Consider the following 14997-nt stretch of genomic DNA (forward strand, 5'->3'; position numbering starts at 1 on the left):
AGAGTTTGAATTAAAATTCATTATATATATATATATATATATATATATATATATATATATATATATGTGTGTGTGTGTGTGTGTGTGTGTATGTGTTTGTATCTACATATTAATATACGTGTTTATGTATATATATATATATATATATATATATATATATATATATATATATATATATATATATATATATGGTTAAAATATAATTAACTTTAATGGTTTAAGTAACATATCAGAGAGAGTCTACTTCAAATATAGTGTGTGTGTGTGTGTGTGTGTGTGTGTGTCGTTTCTCTTTAAAACTGAGCTACATTCGAATGTCACGTCATAAGGAAATATTTCATAAAGAAAATAAAAATTTGATTAAGGGAAGATATTTTCCTCATGCAGGAAATGAGAGGGGGGGGGGGGCAAAAGGCAGCTTGATGTACAAGCTACCATTTTTATAACTATGCAAAAGATACGAACAAAAATTAAATTGAAAACGCAACAGGTAGCTAAGAAAAATACAATACAAAGTTATCTACGTCATCTCTACTCTCAGAATATTAAAACCAACTGGAATGAAATTCCATAGTTATTACTAGACCAAATCCAGCTGAATGAATTGTGATGAATTGTTACAACTGAAACAAAATTCTAGATATTTTTGGTCAAAAGTAAATCATTTCATTTCAACAGTAAATAAAGTTTTAACTGGTCACTCGGCTACTAATGTAGGGTGTTAAGAGAGAGAGAGAGAGAGAGAGAGAGAGAGAGAGAGAGAGAGAGAGAGAGAGAGAGAGAGAGAGAGGACTCCATTCCAATTCTCAGAGTTCAGAATTTTGATCACATCTACTGAAACATTATTCCCATTATTATAGACTTTCTTCTTGGAATATATTTTCAGATTAGAAATTTTCTAACGCTTCCATCCCTTCCCAGAATCCCCTTTCATGACACATTTCTCCCTCTCTCTCATGCCACATCTCTCTCTCTCTCTCTCTCTCTCTCTCTCTCTCTCTCTCTCTCTCTCTCTCATGCCACATTTCCCCTACCCTATCACGCTACATTTCTCCTTCCCTCTCATGCCACATTTTCTCTCTCTCTCTCTCTCTCTCTCTCTCTCTCTCTCTCTCTCTCTCTCTCTCTCATGCCAAATTTCCCCTACCCTATCATGCCCCATTTCTCCTTCCCTCTCATGCCACACTTCCCCTTCCCTCTCATGCCATATTTCTCCCTCTTTCTCTTGCCACGTTTCTCCCTCTCCCTCTCACATGGCACATTTCATTTCCCTCTCATGCTTTATTTCCCCTTCCCTCTCATGCCACATTTATCCTTACCTCTCATATCATATTTCCCCTTCCCTATCATGCCACATTTCCCCTCCCCTATCATGCCAAAATTTTCCTTCCCTCTCATGCCCTATTTCCCCTTCCCTCTCAAGCCAAATTTCTCCTTCCCTCTCATGCCCTATTTCCCCTTCCCTCTCACGCCAAATTTCCCCTTCCCTCTCATGCCAAATTTCTCCTTCCCTATCATGCCACATTTCTCCTTCCCTCTCATGCCACACTTCCCCTTCCCTCTCATGTCATATTTCTCCCTCTCTCTCATGCCACGTTTCTCCCTCTCCCTCTCACATGGCACATTTCATTTCCCTCTCATGCTTTATTTCCCCTTCCCTCTCATGCCACATTTATCCTTACCTCTCATATCATATTTCCCCTTCCCTATCATGCCACATTTCTTCTCCCCTCTCACGCCAAATTTCCCCTTCCCTCTCATGCCACATTTCTCCTTCCCACTCATGCCCCATTTCCCCTTCCCTCTCATGCCTGATTCCCTCTTCCCTCTCATGACACATTTCCCCTCCCCTATCATGCCAAAATTTTCCTTCCCTAACATGCCAAATTTCTCCTTCCCTCTCATGCCCTATTTCCCCTTCCCTCTCAAGCCAAATTTCCCCTTCCCTATCATGCCTAATATCTTCTATCCTCGCATGCCCTATTTCCCCTTCCCTCTCATGCCAAATTTCCCCTTCCCTATCATGCCTAATATCTTCTACCCTCTCATGCCTTATTTCCCCTTTCCCTCTCAAGCCAAATTTCCCCTTCCCTATCATGCCTAATATCTTCTACCCTCGCATGGCCTATTTCCCCTTCCCTCTCAAGCCAAATTTCCCCTTCCCTATCATGCCTAATATCTTCTACCCTCGCATGGCCTATTTCCCCTTCCCTCTCAAGCCAAATTTCCCCTTCCCTATCATGCCTAATATCTTCCACCCTCGCATGCCCTATTTCCCCTTCCCTCTCAAGCCAAATTTCACCTTCCCTCTCATGCCTTATTTCCCCTTTCCCTCTCAAGCCAAATTTCCCCTTCCCTATCATGCCTAATATCTTCTATCCTCGATTGGCCTTTTTCCCCTTCCCTCTCATGACAAATTTTCTCTTCCCTCTCATGCCCTATTTCCCCTTCCCTATCATGCCAAATTTCACCTTCCCTCTCATGCCTTATTTCCCCTTTCCCTCTCAAGCCAAATTTCCCCTTCCCTAACATGCCTAATATCTTCTATCCTCGATTGCCCTTTTTCCCCTTCCCTCTCATGACAAATTTTCTCTTCCCTCTCATGCCAAATTTCCCCTTCCCTATCATGCCTAATTTCCTCTACCCTCTCATGCCTTATTTCCCCTTCCCTCTCAAGCCAAATTTCCCCTTCCCTATCATGCCTAATATCTTCTATCCTCGATTGCCCTATTTCCCCTTCCCTCTCAAGCCAAATTTCCCCTTCCCTATCATGCCTAATATCTTCTATCCTCGATTGCCCTATTTCCCCTTCCCTCTCAAGCCAAATTTCCCCTTCCCTATCATGCCTAATATCTTCTATCCTCGATTGCCCTATTTCCCCTTCCCTCTCAAGCCAAATTTCCCCTTCCCTATCATGCCTAATATCTTCTATCCTCGATTGCCCTTTTTCCCCTTCCCTCTCATGCCAAATTTCCCCTTCCCTATCATGCCTAATTTCCTCTACCCTCTCATGCCTTATTTCCCCTTCCCTCTCAAGCCAAATTTCCCCTTCCCTATCATGCCTAATATCTTCTACCCTCGCATGCCCTATTTCCCCTTCCCTCTCATGCCAAATTTCCCCTTCCCTATCATGCCTAATTTCCTCTACCCTCTCATGCCTTATTTCCCCTTCCCTCTCATGACAAATTTCCCCTTCCCTATCATGCCTAATATCTTCTATCCTCGCATGCCCTATTTCCCCTTCCCTCTCATGCCAAATTTCCCCTTCCCTCTCATGCCTTATTTCCCCTTCCCTATCATGCCTAATATCTTCTACCCTCTGTAACATTCTGGATAAAGTACATCAAAGTACAAGTATGCAGGAGTACTTTGAAACTAATTGCAATATTATTTTGTGTGTGTGTGTGTGTGTGTGTGTGTGTGTGAACATCATAACGCAAAACTACAGAACCAATTTCAACGAAACTTGGTAGAAATATGGAGTATGGTATCAGGACAAATCTATCAAATTTTAAAGAAAATACATGGAAGTACAAGTACGCAGCAATACTATGAAAATTATCGCAATGTTATATTTTTGTGAACATTATGCAAAAACTAAAGAACCAATTTTAACGAAACTTAGCGGATATGTGGGGTATGACCAATGGACACATCCATTACAATTTGAAGAAAATACATCGAAGTACAAGTACGAAGGAGTATTTTGAAATAAATCATAATGTTCACTTTTGTGAACAAGATCATGCAAAACCTATATAAACAATTTCAACAAAACTTGGTGGCCATATGGGGTATGACCCAAGAACAAATCCGTTAGATTTTGAAGACACTAAATTTAAGCACAAGTACGCAGCAGTACTATGAAAATAATCCCAATGTTAATTTTTGGTCAACAACTTTAGACAAAAACTTCTAAACTAATTTCAACGAAACTTGGTGGACACGTGGAGTATGACCGATGGACAAATCTATTAGATTTTGGAGAAAATACATCAAAGTACTTTGAAAATAAAAATATCCCAATGTTAACTTTTGTGAACAACATTATGCAAAACTTACAGAACCAATTTCAACAAAACTTGGTGGACATATGATGTAAGACCCCAAGGACAAATCCATTAGATTTTAAAGAAAATACATCAAAGTAAAATTACGCGGCAGTATTTTGGGAAAAAAAATAGCAATGTTAATTTTTGTGAATATTATGCAAAAACACACCAGGAAAAACTATAGAATCAATTTCAGTGAAACCCAGCGGACCTGTGGGCTATGGCATAAGGACAAATGCTTTAGATTTTGAAGAAAATACATCTTAGTACAAGTACACAGTGGAATTAAGAGCAAAATCAGATTGCTTGGCTTTTGTTCGTGAATAACATTACGCAAAAACTACTAGACTAAATAAATTTCAACGAAACATTGGTAGACATGTGAGGTATGACCTAAGAACAAATCCATTAGATTTTGAACAATATACATCGAAGTACAAGTACGCAGTGGAGTTAAGAGCAAAATAAGACAAAATAGTTCTGTTGTATCTTATTTAAAGCGGAAGATCCCTATCACAAGAATCATCTTCAACAAAGCCCAAAATAATGTTTTAATAATACTAGTACAGTTTCATATATACATATATATATATATATATATATATATATATATATATATATATATATATATATATATATATAGGTATATGTGTGTATATACATATACATCTTACAAATGTGTGTGTATATATATATATATATATATATATATATATATATATATATATATATATATATATATATATCAGAATGCGTCGTTTATGTCAAGAATTAGAAAAAGTTAGAAACACTAGATTATATGCTCTCATTTCATCTAGGCTTCCATCCACATGTGCACATTCTAACAAATAGCCCAACCAAAGTTTCTTTCCATTATAGGAACTTTCAAATTTATACCTAATAATGAAAAAAGGATAAACCTGCTCAAAATGAAAGCAATTTTCAGGAGAAAATGCAGAGATGATGTTTGTGACAGGTGCAAAGAAAGTTTTACAGAACATTTTCGAACATGAAGAGAACGAGATATAAGAGTAGATACGTTAATTGCAGAAGACGGCCATGAAACAAGGAAATGGTTGGAAAAGCATAAAAAGTTGTCATAACTAATTTCATCACAACCGAATTCAGCGTAAAAGAGAATAGTATAAATACTCATAACCTTTCATCAAGAAAGACAGTTAGCCTATTTATACAAAAAAAAAAAAGAAAAAAAAAGGGCCTAAGAACGCTATAAGTGTTTGGGGCTTTGTTTGATGCGAAATGTAAATCTTATTAATAATGATAATAGTTGATACCAAAAATAAAAGATCACTGAGAAGCCTTCCAACCCAAGTATTTTAAGCATCATGACGCAAAATAGCCATCAAAATAATTTTATAATATATCGAGATCTCAAATATCTATGCTATTTTCTAATGATAAAATTTTATTCATATTCCAAAACTATTGTGAATTATACATTTAACAAAATAATATATATTTATGAGGAGATTTAATTATTTCTAAATCGGATGACTTTGTATAAGCCTTTTTGTCCCTGAAATCGAAGAGATAATTTGCTTCTGTGGAAGTTGCTCGGAGTAAGAGGAGTAGAAACAAGAAAGGAGAGGAGGAAATCCTAAGTGTTTCGAATATTTAAATACAATTTAAATACGCTAATTAAAGAATAAAATTCAGTTAGATCAAAGCCACAGAATGAAAGATTAGAAAATGGCTCAATAAGCGAGTTTAAGCGTTTCAATGTAGGCCTAACTTACACTGCAGTTTCCGCATCTATATGTTCTAAGCATTGCATTGTAGGCCTATATGACATCACAGCTTCTGCATCTATAGAGAATTGCATTGTAGGCCTACCTGACATTACAGTCAGCAGAAACATCGTTGCTTTTGTGGAGTATTCTAAAATCCAGCAATAATATTCCTCCTGTGTTTCTTTGGTAGCAGCAAATATGATCAATTCATGTGTACAAACGATTACCCAATTTCCCTTGAATCTAGACTCACAGCTTCGAATTCTGGGGACTTTTTTTTCAATTAAGAGAATCTATTTTAGTGAAGTTGCTTTTCCCAAATAAAAATGACGTTATATCTTCATATTTTGAAGAGTTTGAATTAAAATTCATTATATATATATATATATATATATATATATATATATATATATATATATATATATATATATATATATATATATATAATCTGTAAAAGAAAAGTTTCCAAAGAATAGTATCAAACACGGTCTAAAAATATTGTTTAGTCTTTAGACATAGTTACGAACAAACAACAGTTGCAGTTAAATCTTGGAAATTATTTGTGACCATTCGATGGATATTCTAAACTGAATATTCAAGTTAAGGAATGGAAATACTTATAGGCCTAACAAATATGGAGTATTGATGTTGAGGGAGGAAAGTCTTTTATCTTTAAAGCACATCTCAGTGACACAATGTTCAGACTAAATTTCCGACCCCTGAAAGGTTGACATGATATTGTTATTGTAGATAAAAATTTTTCAATCATTTTATACTTATTGCGACACACCAGGGAACTCGCTGCCTCCTAATAAGCTATTGCTGAGCCATAATTGAAAACCAGGTTACTAACAGCTATACTCTCTTTACAAAGCATAGACTATAGATGGGTTTAGCTACTCAAGTCATTGTCTGCTTCTTTCGACCTCATTATTCCCATTGTATAGCAGGGTCGGCCGCTCGAGTCAGCTCTCTCCATCTATTTATATTATCTTCAACTTATGTACAGTACATTAACAAAAAATCTTTAATCAATGATTTTATAAATAAATTATTTCATTTCAAATCAAATTTGATTAGAATAAAAATTGTTATTCAGTCTTGGCCTTTAATAGTCATAGGAGAGATTCATATTGTGTTGACTCGAAAATTAGGCTTTGAGGAAAAATGAGCTTTAACTAGAGAGGGATCCAATGTAGTACTATCTTGCCATCACACTACCCAATGACTAACTCTCTCGCAGTTGTATCTCATCGGGTGCCTAAAGTTGGCCGTCATAATTCTGACTTATTTGATTAATAAAAAATATATCTAAATTCATAATTAGCTGTAATGATAATTATTATTGAAGGCAACTCAATTGGTAATTATTATCCTTTATAAGGAATTATGAATTTATCAACAAATCTATTAACTTTGCATAGAATGTTTGAGTCTATTTAAATGGAGAATATTTTCAGACGAGTTATGGCAGTGATGTCTGTATCGTCCTGGATAACCTAAAGTGAAGAGACTCGGGTTCTCCGAGAGTCCTGATTCGGGTCAAGCCCTAAGAAATCGACTCCGTTGAGGATCCTTCCTCTTGGGTGTCTTCCGATTCAGGACTACCTCTCGGTTTGGGGTTCCGAGACAGGCAGGATAGAAAGAGAGTATCCTGTTACTGACGTTCCCCGGTTATCCAGCAAAACAGCAACAGGCTTTCTTTGGTCTGGTGCTGAATTCTCCTCTTCCTTCTCTCTCTCTCTCTCTCTCTCTCTCTCTCTCTCTCTCTCTCTCTCTCTCTCTCTCTCTCTCTCTCTCTCGCATCATCAACTCTTCTTATCCTTTTCCCTCTTCTCTTCCTCTACTAATACATGGCCAACTGAGGGAAACTGGTGATACTTTTTTTTTTTTTTGCATCGGACAAGCGTTGTTCATGACTTTCCACTTAGTATTAATATATATATATATATATATATATATATATATATATATATATGTGTGTGTGTGTGTGTGTGTGTGTGTGCGAGACAATGTTGGTCAACTGTTATGGAAAATTGTATGATTGAGAAGTATTTGATCGTTAAAATAATTCGTGTTAGAATAATATTTCAGAACAAAAAGTAATATGTTGATATAGCACGAATCCCTCTCAACATCCAGACTCCGTGAGACTATCGAGGAACTGTCTGAGTGAGAAAGAGAGCATCCAAAGGGACAATAATTAAGCTTAGTCCAGTGGTCTAACGATAACTATTATGCATTTAGGTTATGAACTCTAAAACATTATTTGATTTTGCTTATATCGCTTTGTGTATAAAGCAAAAGTTAGATAGGGCTGTGGTTTCGAAAATTGCAATAAATTATTATAAGCTTAGATTATAGTCAACGTTGCCTATATAGGTCTCTCGAGGGCTTTATTCAGGGAGAAGAAATAATGAGAAATAAATAAGCGAGGTGGTGTGTTATCTTCGCTATTAGAAATGTAATTAATTCTACCTCTATTATTTAATTTTACTAAAATCGGGTCAGACATATTCACTCACACCTATAATGAACAGATTCTACAATAGCAACGTATCTCAAATAACAGCAACAACAACAACAACAACAACAACAATAATAATAATAATAATAATAATAATAATAATAATAATAATAATAATAATATGGTTCTGTAGTCTTGGCTTTATAACATACTAGGCCATGGCTATATGTCAGGTAGCTACAATAAATATTTGCATCAAATCTTGTAACTTATAAAGGGTGTCTATCTTACCATAGAGTACGATTTGTGAAATTTCTCCATAGTCTTGATGTAGTATTCATCCTTCTTTATTTTTTTATTTCTAGGCTCGATGTAGTATTCCTCCTTTATTTTTTTATTTCTAGGCCTAAAGGCATAATAAGAATTATAAAATCTGAAATGCGAACTTCAAGTCACATCTGACAGTAAGGCGAGGAGGGGCAAACTGGGCACTTAAACCTTCACAAGATGGGTCTAACTAAATAATAAGTAAATTTCAAAAGACGAAACTTCATAAAGACACTAATGAACCAAGTAATAGATAATGATTAAAACTGATAATACAAATGTTATAATTTAAATAAATGGCATACCGCCATAATTTATTAAAACACATATATAATTCTTTGAAATGCATAAATAAACGCAAATTCCCACGTTTGTCTATTCATCTAGAGAGAGAGAGAGAGAGAGAGAGAGAGAGACCCAGCCTGACATTCCGAAAGAGCCAACGTCCAACAATCCTCTCACCACCATCTATCCAGCCACTAAGTTTTCTCTCGTACGTTAATACTGATTCAAACATTAGTGATATTATTGTGTGTTTAATTTAAAAGGAGTAAAGTGTATTTGTAAGTACAGTTTATATTGTAAAATTGATTTATTTTTTCTGACTGGCCCTGTGTGATTTGGTTAAATTCATTTATTTTTTACTTAAAAGGTCGTAAGAGTAACAGTTACGTTTAAGTTAATGTGTAATTATGGTTTATTTTCTGTAGTGTTAAAGTGTATTTTTTTCATTAATTGTCGAAATTAAATATTTTCATAAATGCAAAATCATTCTGGGCTTCTAGGAAACATTGTTCTATAAAATCAATCGATAAATGCAAAACCTGATCACATATATCACATTACGATAACAGTATAAATAAAGTAAGATTAAGAATTTGAATTTGAAACTGCCTAATATTGCACATCGTTTTTCGTGATTGTTTTAATGTATTTTCTTTTAGAGTAATAATAAAAGATATCTCAAATACCAAGCATCACAATAACTTCAATGTCAGAATATATCTGAAATGAACGTTTATAGACACATTTCTCTTCTAGAGAAATTTGGAAATAAAAAGAATCATTGAACTTGTTCCGTCTTTTGTTTATCTTTTTTGTCTGGGTACCCATGCGTGCTTAATTTATCTTATTTTGCATATTTATCTATTGATTTAGAGAGAGAGAGAGAGAGAGAGAGAGAGGAGAGAGAGAGAGAGAGAGAGAGAGAGAGAGAGAGAGAGAGAGAGAGAGAGAGGCTATCTAGAACGTTAGAATGGTTGACAGTCTATATTTAATGAAGAGCCACGTGCATCGAATTGAGGTATTCCACTGGGTTAACATCTAAGATATGGAAGAAAGAATTTAACTTTAGACCGCTCGGGGAAACCAACTTACGATAACTTCCTTCGACTTTGAACTTAAAATTCCAAAGCATAACTGTCTTCAGTGTGATGGACTGTATCAAGATTGGCCTTCGATCAAAGGGATTAACCGGTGATGAAGTGTGGGACAGAGGTAGATGGAGAACGCTGACCAGGAACATCGACCCCACATAAAAGTGGGAAAAGATGCAGACAAAGAAGAAGAAGAAGAATGGCAGGACAGGGTTAGAAATTAAACTACAAGAGAGATTACTCGAGTACCATATGTGGATGAGATCATGATTAAGGGTAGATGGATATGATTTGGGCATGCTCTTCGCACTCCCCAAGAGAGATTAGTTCACCAAACGTTCAACTGGGCTCCACAAGGCACTAGAAGAGTTAGCCTATATGGCTAGGAACTTTAAGGGCGAAGTAGATGAGGAATGGAGAAGTATTGAATTAAAAGCTCAAGATAGAGACAGCTGGCGAAATCTAACCGAAGCCTTTGCGTTAATGGGCGTGGGAGGAGATGATGATGATGATGATGATGATAATGATAATGATGATGAGGATGATGATAATGATAATGATAATGATAATGATGATGAGGATGATGATGATCTATATATATATATATATATATATATATATATATATATATATATATATATATATATATATCCCCTCCAAAGTTATATATACGATAGTCTCCTAAGATAAACAAGGTAGGCATCCCATTAAGACACATTGTATCCTCATTTTGTACTTTAAGCTATAATCTTTCAAAACTTTTAGTTCCTGTTTCAAAACCTTAACTTTTAATTATATTAAAAATTTGCAGTTTTTTTGTAAGTTTCTTGATTTCTCATTGAAAGAAACTACAAATATCATTCTTAACAACATACTGTATGTGAAAGCCACACAGCAAATTTTGGAAACAACAAAATTAATTTGTTAAGATTATTGAAATCAGCCATTCTGGTGACACATTTACTTTTGAAGGTAAGTTATACTATGAAACAGACGGAGTTGCAGATTATTCAATGGGTTTTAGTAGGCATATTTGGCTATCTGTATATCATAGTGCTTTTGAGCCCTTATTTCACAAAAGTATGTATATGAAACTTCCGTAGATTTTTAGGGAACTGTCACATTTTGAAGAGTTCTCCAACTATTATAATTGACGCCCCACGAACATTGAATTTACCGCGAAATGGAGCTAAATAATAAACTAACCATTTCGGATGTTAAAATATGTCGACATGATGGAGTTTTCAATTGAAATCCTGATCAATACAGCAGTCAATGTTTGTTCAAATATCAAACTTTTTCATCATGACAATGTTTCTCCCTTTAATTGTTTACATGAAAATTCATAACCAAATTTCGTATTACTTTAAGTTTTAATGCAATTTTTTCATTAGAAGTTGTATTCTAGACTGTTATACAGCACAGCTGATAAAGAATTAAAATATATAGAATATCCTTACTATGTTGAAACATGGTTCCCCACGAATAAATTATATATATATATATATATATATATATATATATATATATATATATATATATATATATATATTACACATTAGAATGCATTGACTATGTCAAGAATTAAAAAAAGTTAGAACCACTGGATTATATGCTCTCATTTCATCTAGGCTTACATCCACATGAGCACATTCTGACAAATAGCCCAACCAAAGTTTCTTTCTATTATAGGAACTTTCAAATCTCTATCTAATTATGAGAGGAAATTTTCTCAAAATAAAAGCAAATTTCAGGAGAAAATGCAGAGATGATGTTAGTGATCTGTGCAAAGTAATACATAACATTTTGGAACGTGAAGAGAATAATTACTCTTAAACTCCCATCATGAAAGACAGTTGTTTATGGTAAAATAATCGTCTTGGAAAAAGGCCAAAGACCACTAAAACTGTTTTAGGCTATGAATAGTACGTCACTGTTATTAATAGAAATAATGGTTGATACGAAAAATAAAAGGAACAAAAACAAGAGAAGAAGGAGTTACTATTCGTAACTGCATGCAAAATACTGATCAAAATAATTTTATAATATATCGATATCTTAAATATCTATGTGATTTTCTAATGATAAAATTTTAATCATATTCCAAAACTATTGTGAATTAAACATTTATCAAAATAATATATATTTATTAGGGGATTTGATTATTTCTATATGGGATAACTAATTGTATGAGCCTTTTTGTCCCTGAAGTCAAGGAGATAATCTGGTTATGAGAAAGTTGCTCGGAGAGGGAGTGGCAGCAACAACAAAGGAGGAGGAGGAAATTTTAAGGGCTTCGAATATTTATAGACAATTTCTAGCACGCTCTCTTCCTTCTCTCAATTTTATACTCCTATCACCCAGAACTTTCTTCACTCCATCCATCCACCCAAACCTCGACCTTCCTCTTGTACTTCTCCCATCAACTCTTGCATTCATCACCTTCTTTAGGAGACAGCCATTTTCCATTCTCTCAACATGGCCAAATCACCTCAACTCATTCATATCCACTCTAGCTGCTAACTCATTTCTTACGCCCGTTCTCACCCTCACCACTTCGTTCCTAACCCTATCAACTCGAGATACACCAGCCATACTCCTTAGACACTTCATCTCAAACACATTCAATTTCTGTCTCTCCGTCACTTTCATTTCCCATTCCTCCGATCTATACATAACGGTTGGTACAATCACTTTCTCATATAGAACTCTCTTTACATTCATGCCCAACCCACTATTTTTTACTACTCCCTTAACTGCCCCCCAACACTTTGCATCCTTCATTCACTCTCTGACGTACATCTGCTTCCACTCCACCATTTGCTGCAACAACATACCCAAATACTTAAACTGATCCACCTCCTCAAGTAACTCTCCATTCAACATGACATTCAACCTTGCACCACCTTCCCTTCTCGTACATCTCATAACCTTACTCTTACCCACATTAACTCTCAACTTCCTTCTCTCACACACCCTTCCAAATTCTGTCATTAATCAGCCAAGCTTCTCTTCCGCATCTGTACCAGTACAGTATCATCTGCAAACAACAACTGATTTACCTCCCATTCATGGTCATTCTCGTCACATTGCAGATCGATTGTACATGAACTGCTGACAGGTTCCATGCCTTTAAGTAAGGTCTGGGTAACGTCACCTAGACTGTATGAGACATTCTCTAGCATTGTCGATTCCGACGTTTCATTATCGCTTCGGTGTCCCAGATCAGCCGTAGAAAGTCTGATCTGCCTGGAGAGAGTTTCCCCACTCATGACAGGACCAACATGGTCTTGGGACTTTCGGGTTTTGACCTTTGTTAGGGAAGCGATTAAGGAAGGACCGATATCGGTCTTTTTTTATCTCTTCGAGCGTTTGATGCGTATCTTATCCAGACTCTTAACGCATCTTTCAGCTGGGGTCTTAGCACTGGGTCTGTCACTATTGCGAACTGAAGAGAGTTCAGAGCTCCTCCCTGTTAGCGTCTTGGAAATCTGACTGATTACCAGAATCTCTTGACCGACCCTGCAATCTCCTTTTACATTCCCAAGGGAAAGGAGAGTTGGTGTGACAACAGGTTTCAATGGTTTTTTAGCCATTGAAGCTTTTGAGCTGGAGAGAATCGAGACTTCTTGAATATCATCTTCCATCCGTGATGTTCCAGGAACCAGATCATTTCCTTGGATGTTTAATTACTACCTTTCTCCAGAAAGAAGATTCAAATGGAAGGGGAGAATGTAACATTCAGGCTTCCATCCAGCCACAGTACTATCGCCGGCAGAATCCAGCCGGCACCTAGCCGGCACAATAGCCCCCGGCAGCACTAGTACAGTCGGCTTGCTGCCGACTGAGTCAGCACCTATCTGTGCTGGCCTAGCCGGCCTAGCCGGCCTACCGCTGGCCAGAGTAATACCCCGACAACAAAACTTGTGGCCAGCAGTCCAAGGGAGAACTGAAGAACCTAGTTACAAAAGGGACTTCCCACCCACAGTCATCATGGCTGCCGGCAGCTGCCAGCCTCTGGCAGCCGTCATGGCTCCCGACAGATGGCAGGACTACTACTAGCAGCTTGTATAGCCGCTGGCACCCGTCATAACCAACGACAGTAAGTAAAACATATGGTCGCCGGCAGTTGTCATGGCTGCCTACAGCTGGCATTGCCGCAGACAGCCGGACAACAGCTGCAGAGAGGGAGTCTAGCCGGCCCCCGCAACCCACCGTCAATGATGAGGTTGCAGGACGCCGGCTCATAGAAAGGCAATGGCTCTGCCATCATAAAAGAACAGAGGGGGGGGGGAAGGGCCCTGAATGAGGTGTGGAAGGAGCCGGCAAGTGCCGGTCCTACACACCCTTAAGAAACTCTGTTTCAGTATCGGCGCCATCCTAGGCAGCAGGAGAATCATCTATTCTCCAGCCTAGGGTAGAAACAGAGTTCCAGTGCCGGCATCATTCTAGGCCTCAAAAGTGTAACTACTCATCAGCCTAGGGTCTGCGAGCACAGGACTAGTCTACTAGGCCACAGGGAGAAGGTGGCGGCAACATACAACCACTTCAGGTGCAGCCTAGGGAGGGCTAGCCTCCTATTTCGGCAGCCTAGCCGGCAGGGGAATGACTATTCACCCTGCCGGCCGACTGTCGGCACAAGACTAAATACTCTGAGGTTTGACCGAATCCCAAAAACCTGCCAAACCCTAGGTTAGTCATACCTGAATTAAAACTCGAGGCACGACCCACTAGGGTTGTAGCCTAAGGCTACACTCAGAGGGAAGAGGGATTACCCTTAAATCTCTACTAGAGACGAGAATCGGTTATATAATAATTCTAGGAGATATCTATCTCCGATGAATTGATAACCAATGCACGAGGGTAACCGGGAAAATGTCGAAAGTATACTATGTTGCCTAGGTTAGATTACCTAGGCAAGATGAGAACTCGGTTACCTAAATCACCGAAATTCTGACATATACGATCGACATGGAAAAAGGAAAATTATGCATATAATATCTTTACAAGTATAAATTGCCTAA

General features: G+C 37.1%; 1 protein-coding gene across 1 annotated transcript; it reads right to left on the minus strand.

Annotated features, from left to right (window-relative positions):
* Positions 1-2479: 2479 nt before the first annotated feature.
* LOC137660128 (S-antigen protein-like) lies at positions 2480-3328 on the minus strand. Its single transcript, XM_068394841.1, has one exon. It carries the CDS (start codon positions 3326-3328, stop codon positions 2480-2482), a length of 849 nt encoding a protein of 282 aa, XP_068250942.1.
* Between the last annotated feature and the right edge of the window lie 11669 nt (positions 3329-14997).

The sequence above is a fragment of the Palaemon carinicauda genome, chromosome 20 (assembly GCF_036898095.1).
Source record: "Palaemon carinicauda isolate YSFRI2023 chromosome 20, ASM3689809v2, whole genome shotgun sequence".
In the NCBI taxonomy this organism is placed as follows: Eukaryota; Metazoa; Arthropoda; class Malacostraca; order Decapoda; family Palaemonidae; genus Palaemon; species Palaemon carinicauda.

Bases quoted from the DNA above. Each gene is read 5' to 3' on its own strand.
- LOC137660128 (XM_068394841.1), bottom strand. From the start codon at position 3,328: ATGTTACAGAGGGTAGAAGATATTAGGCATGATAGGGAAGGGGAAATA.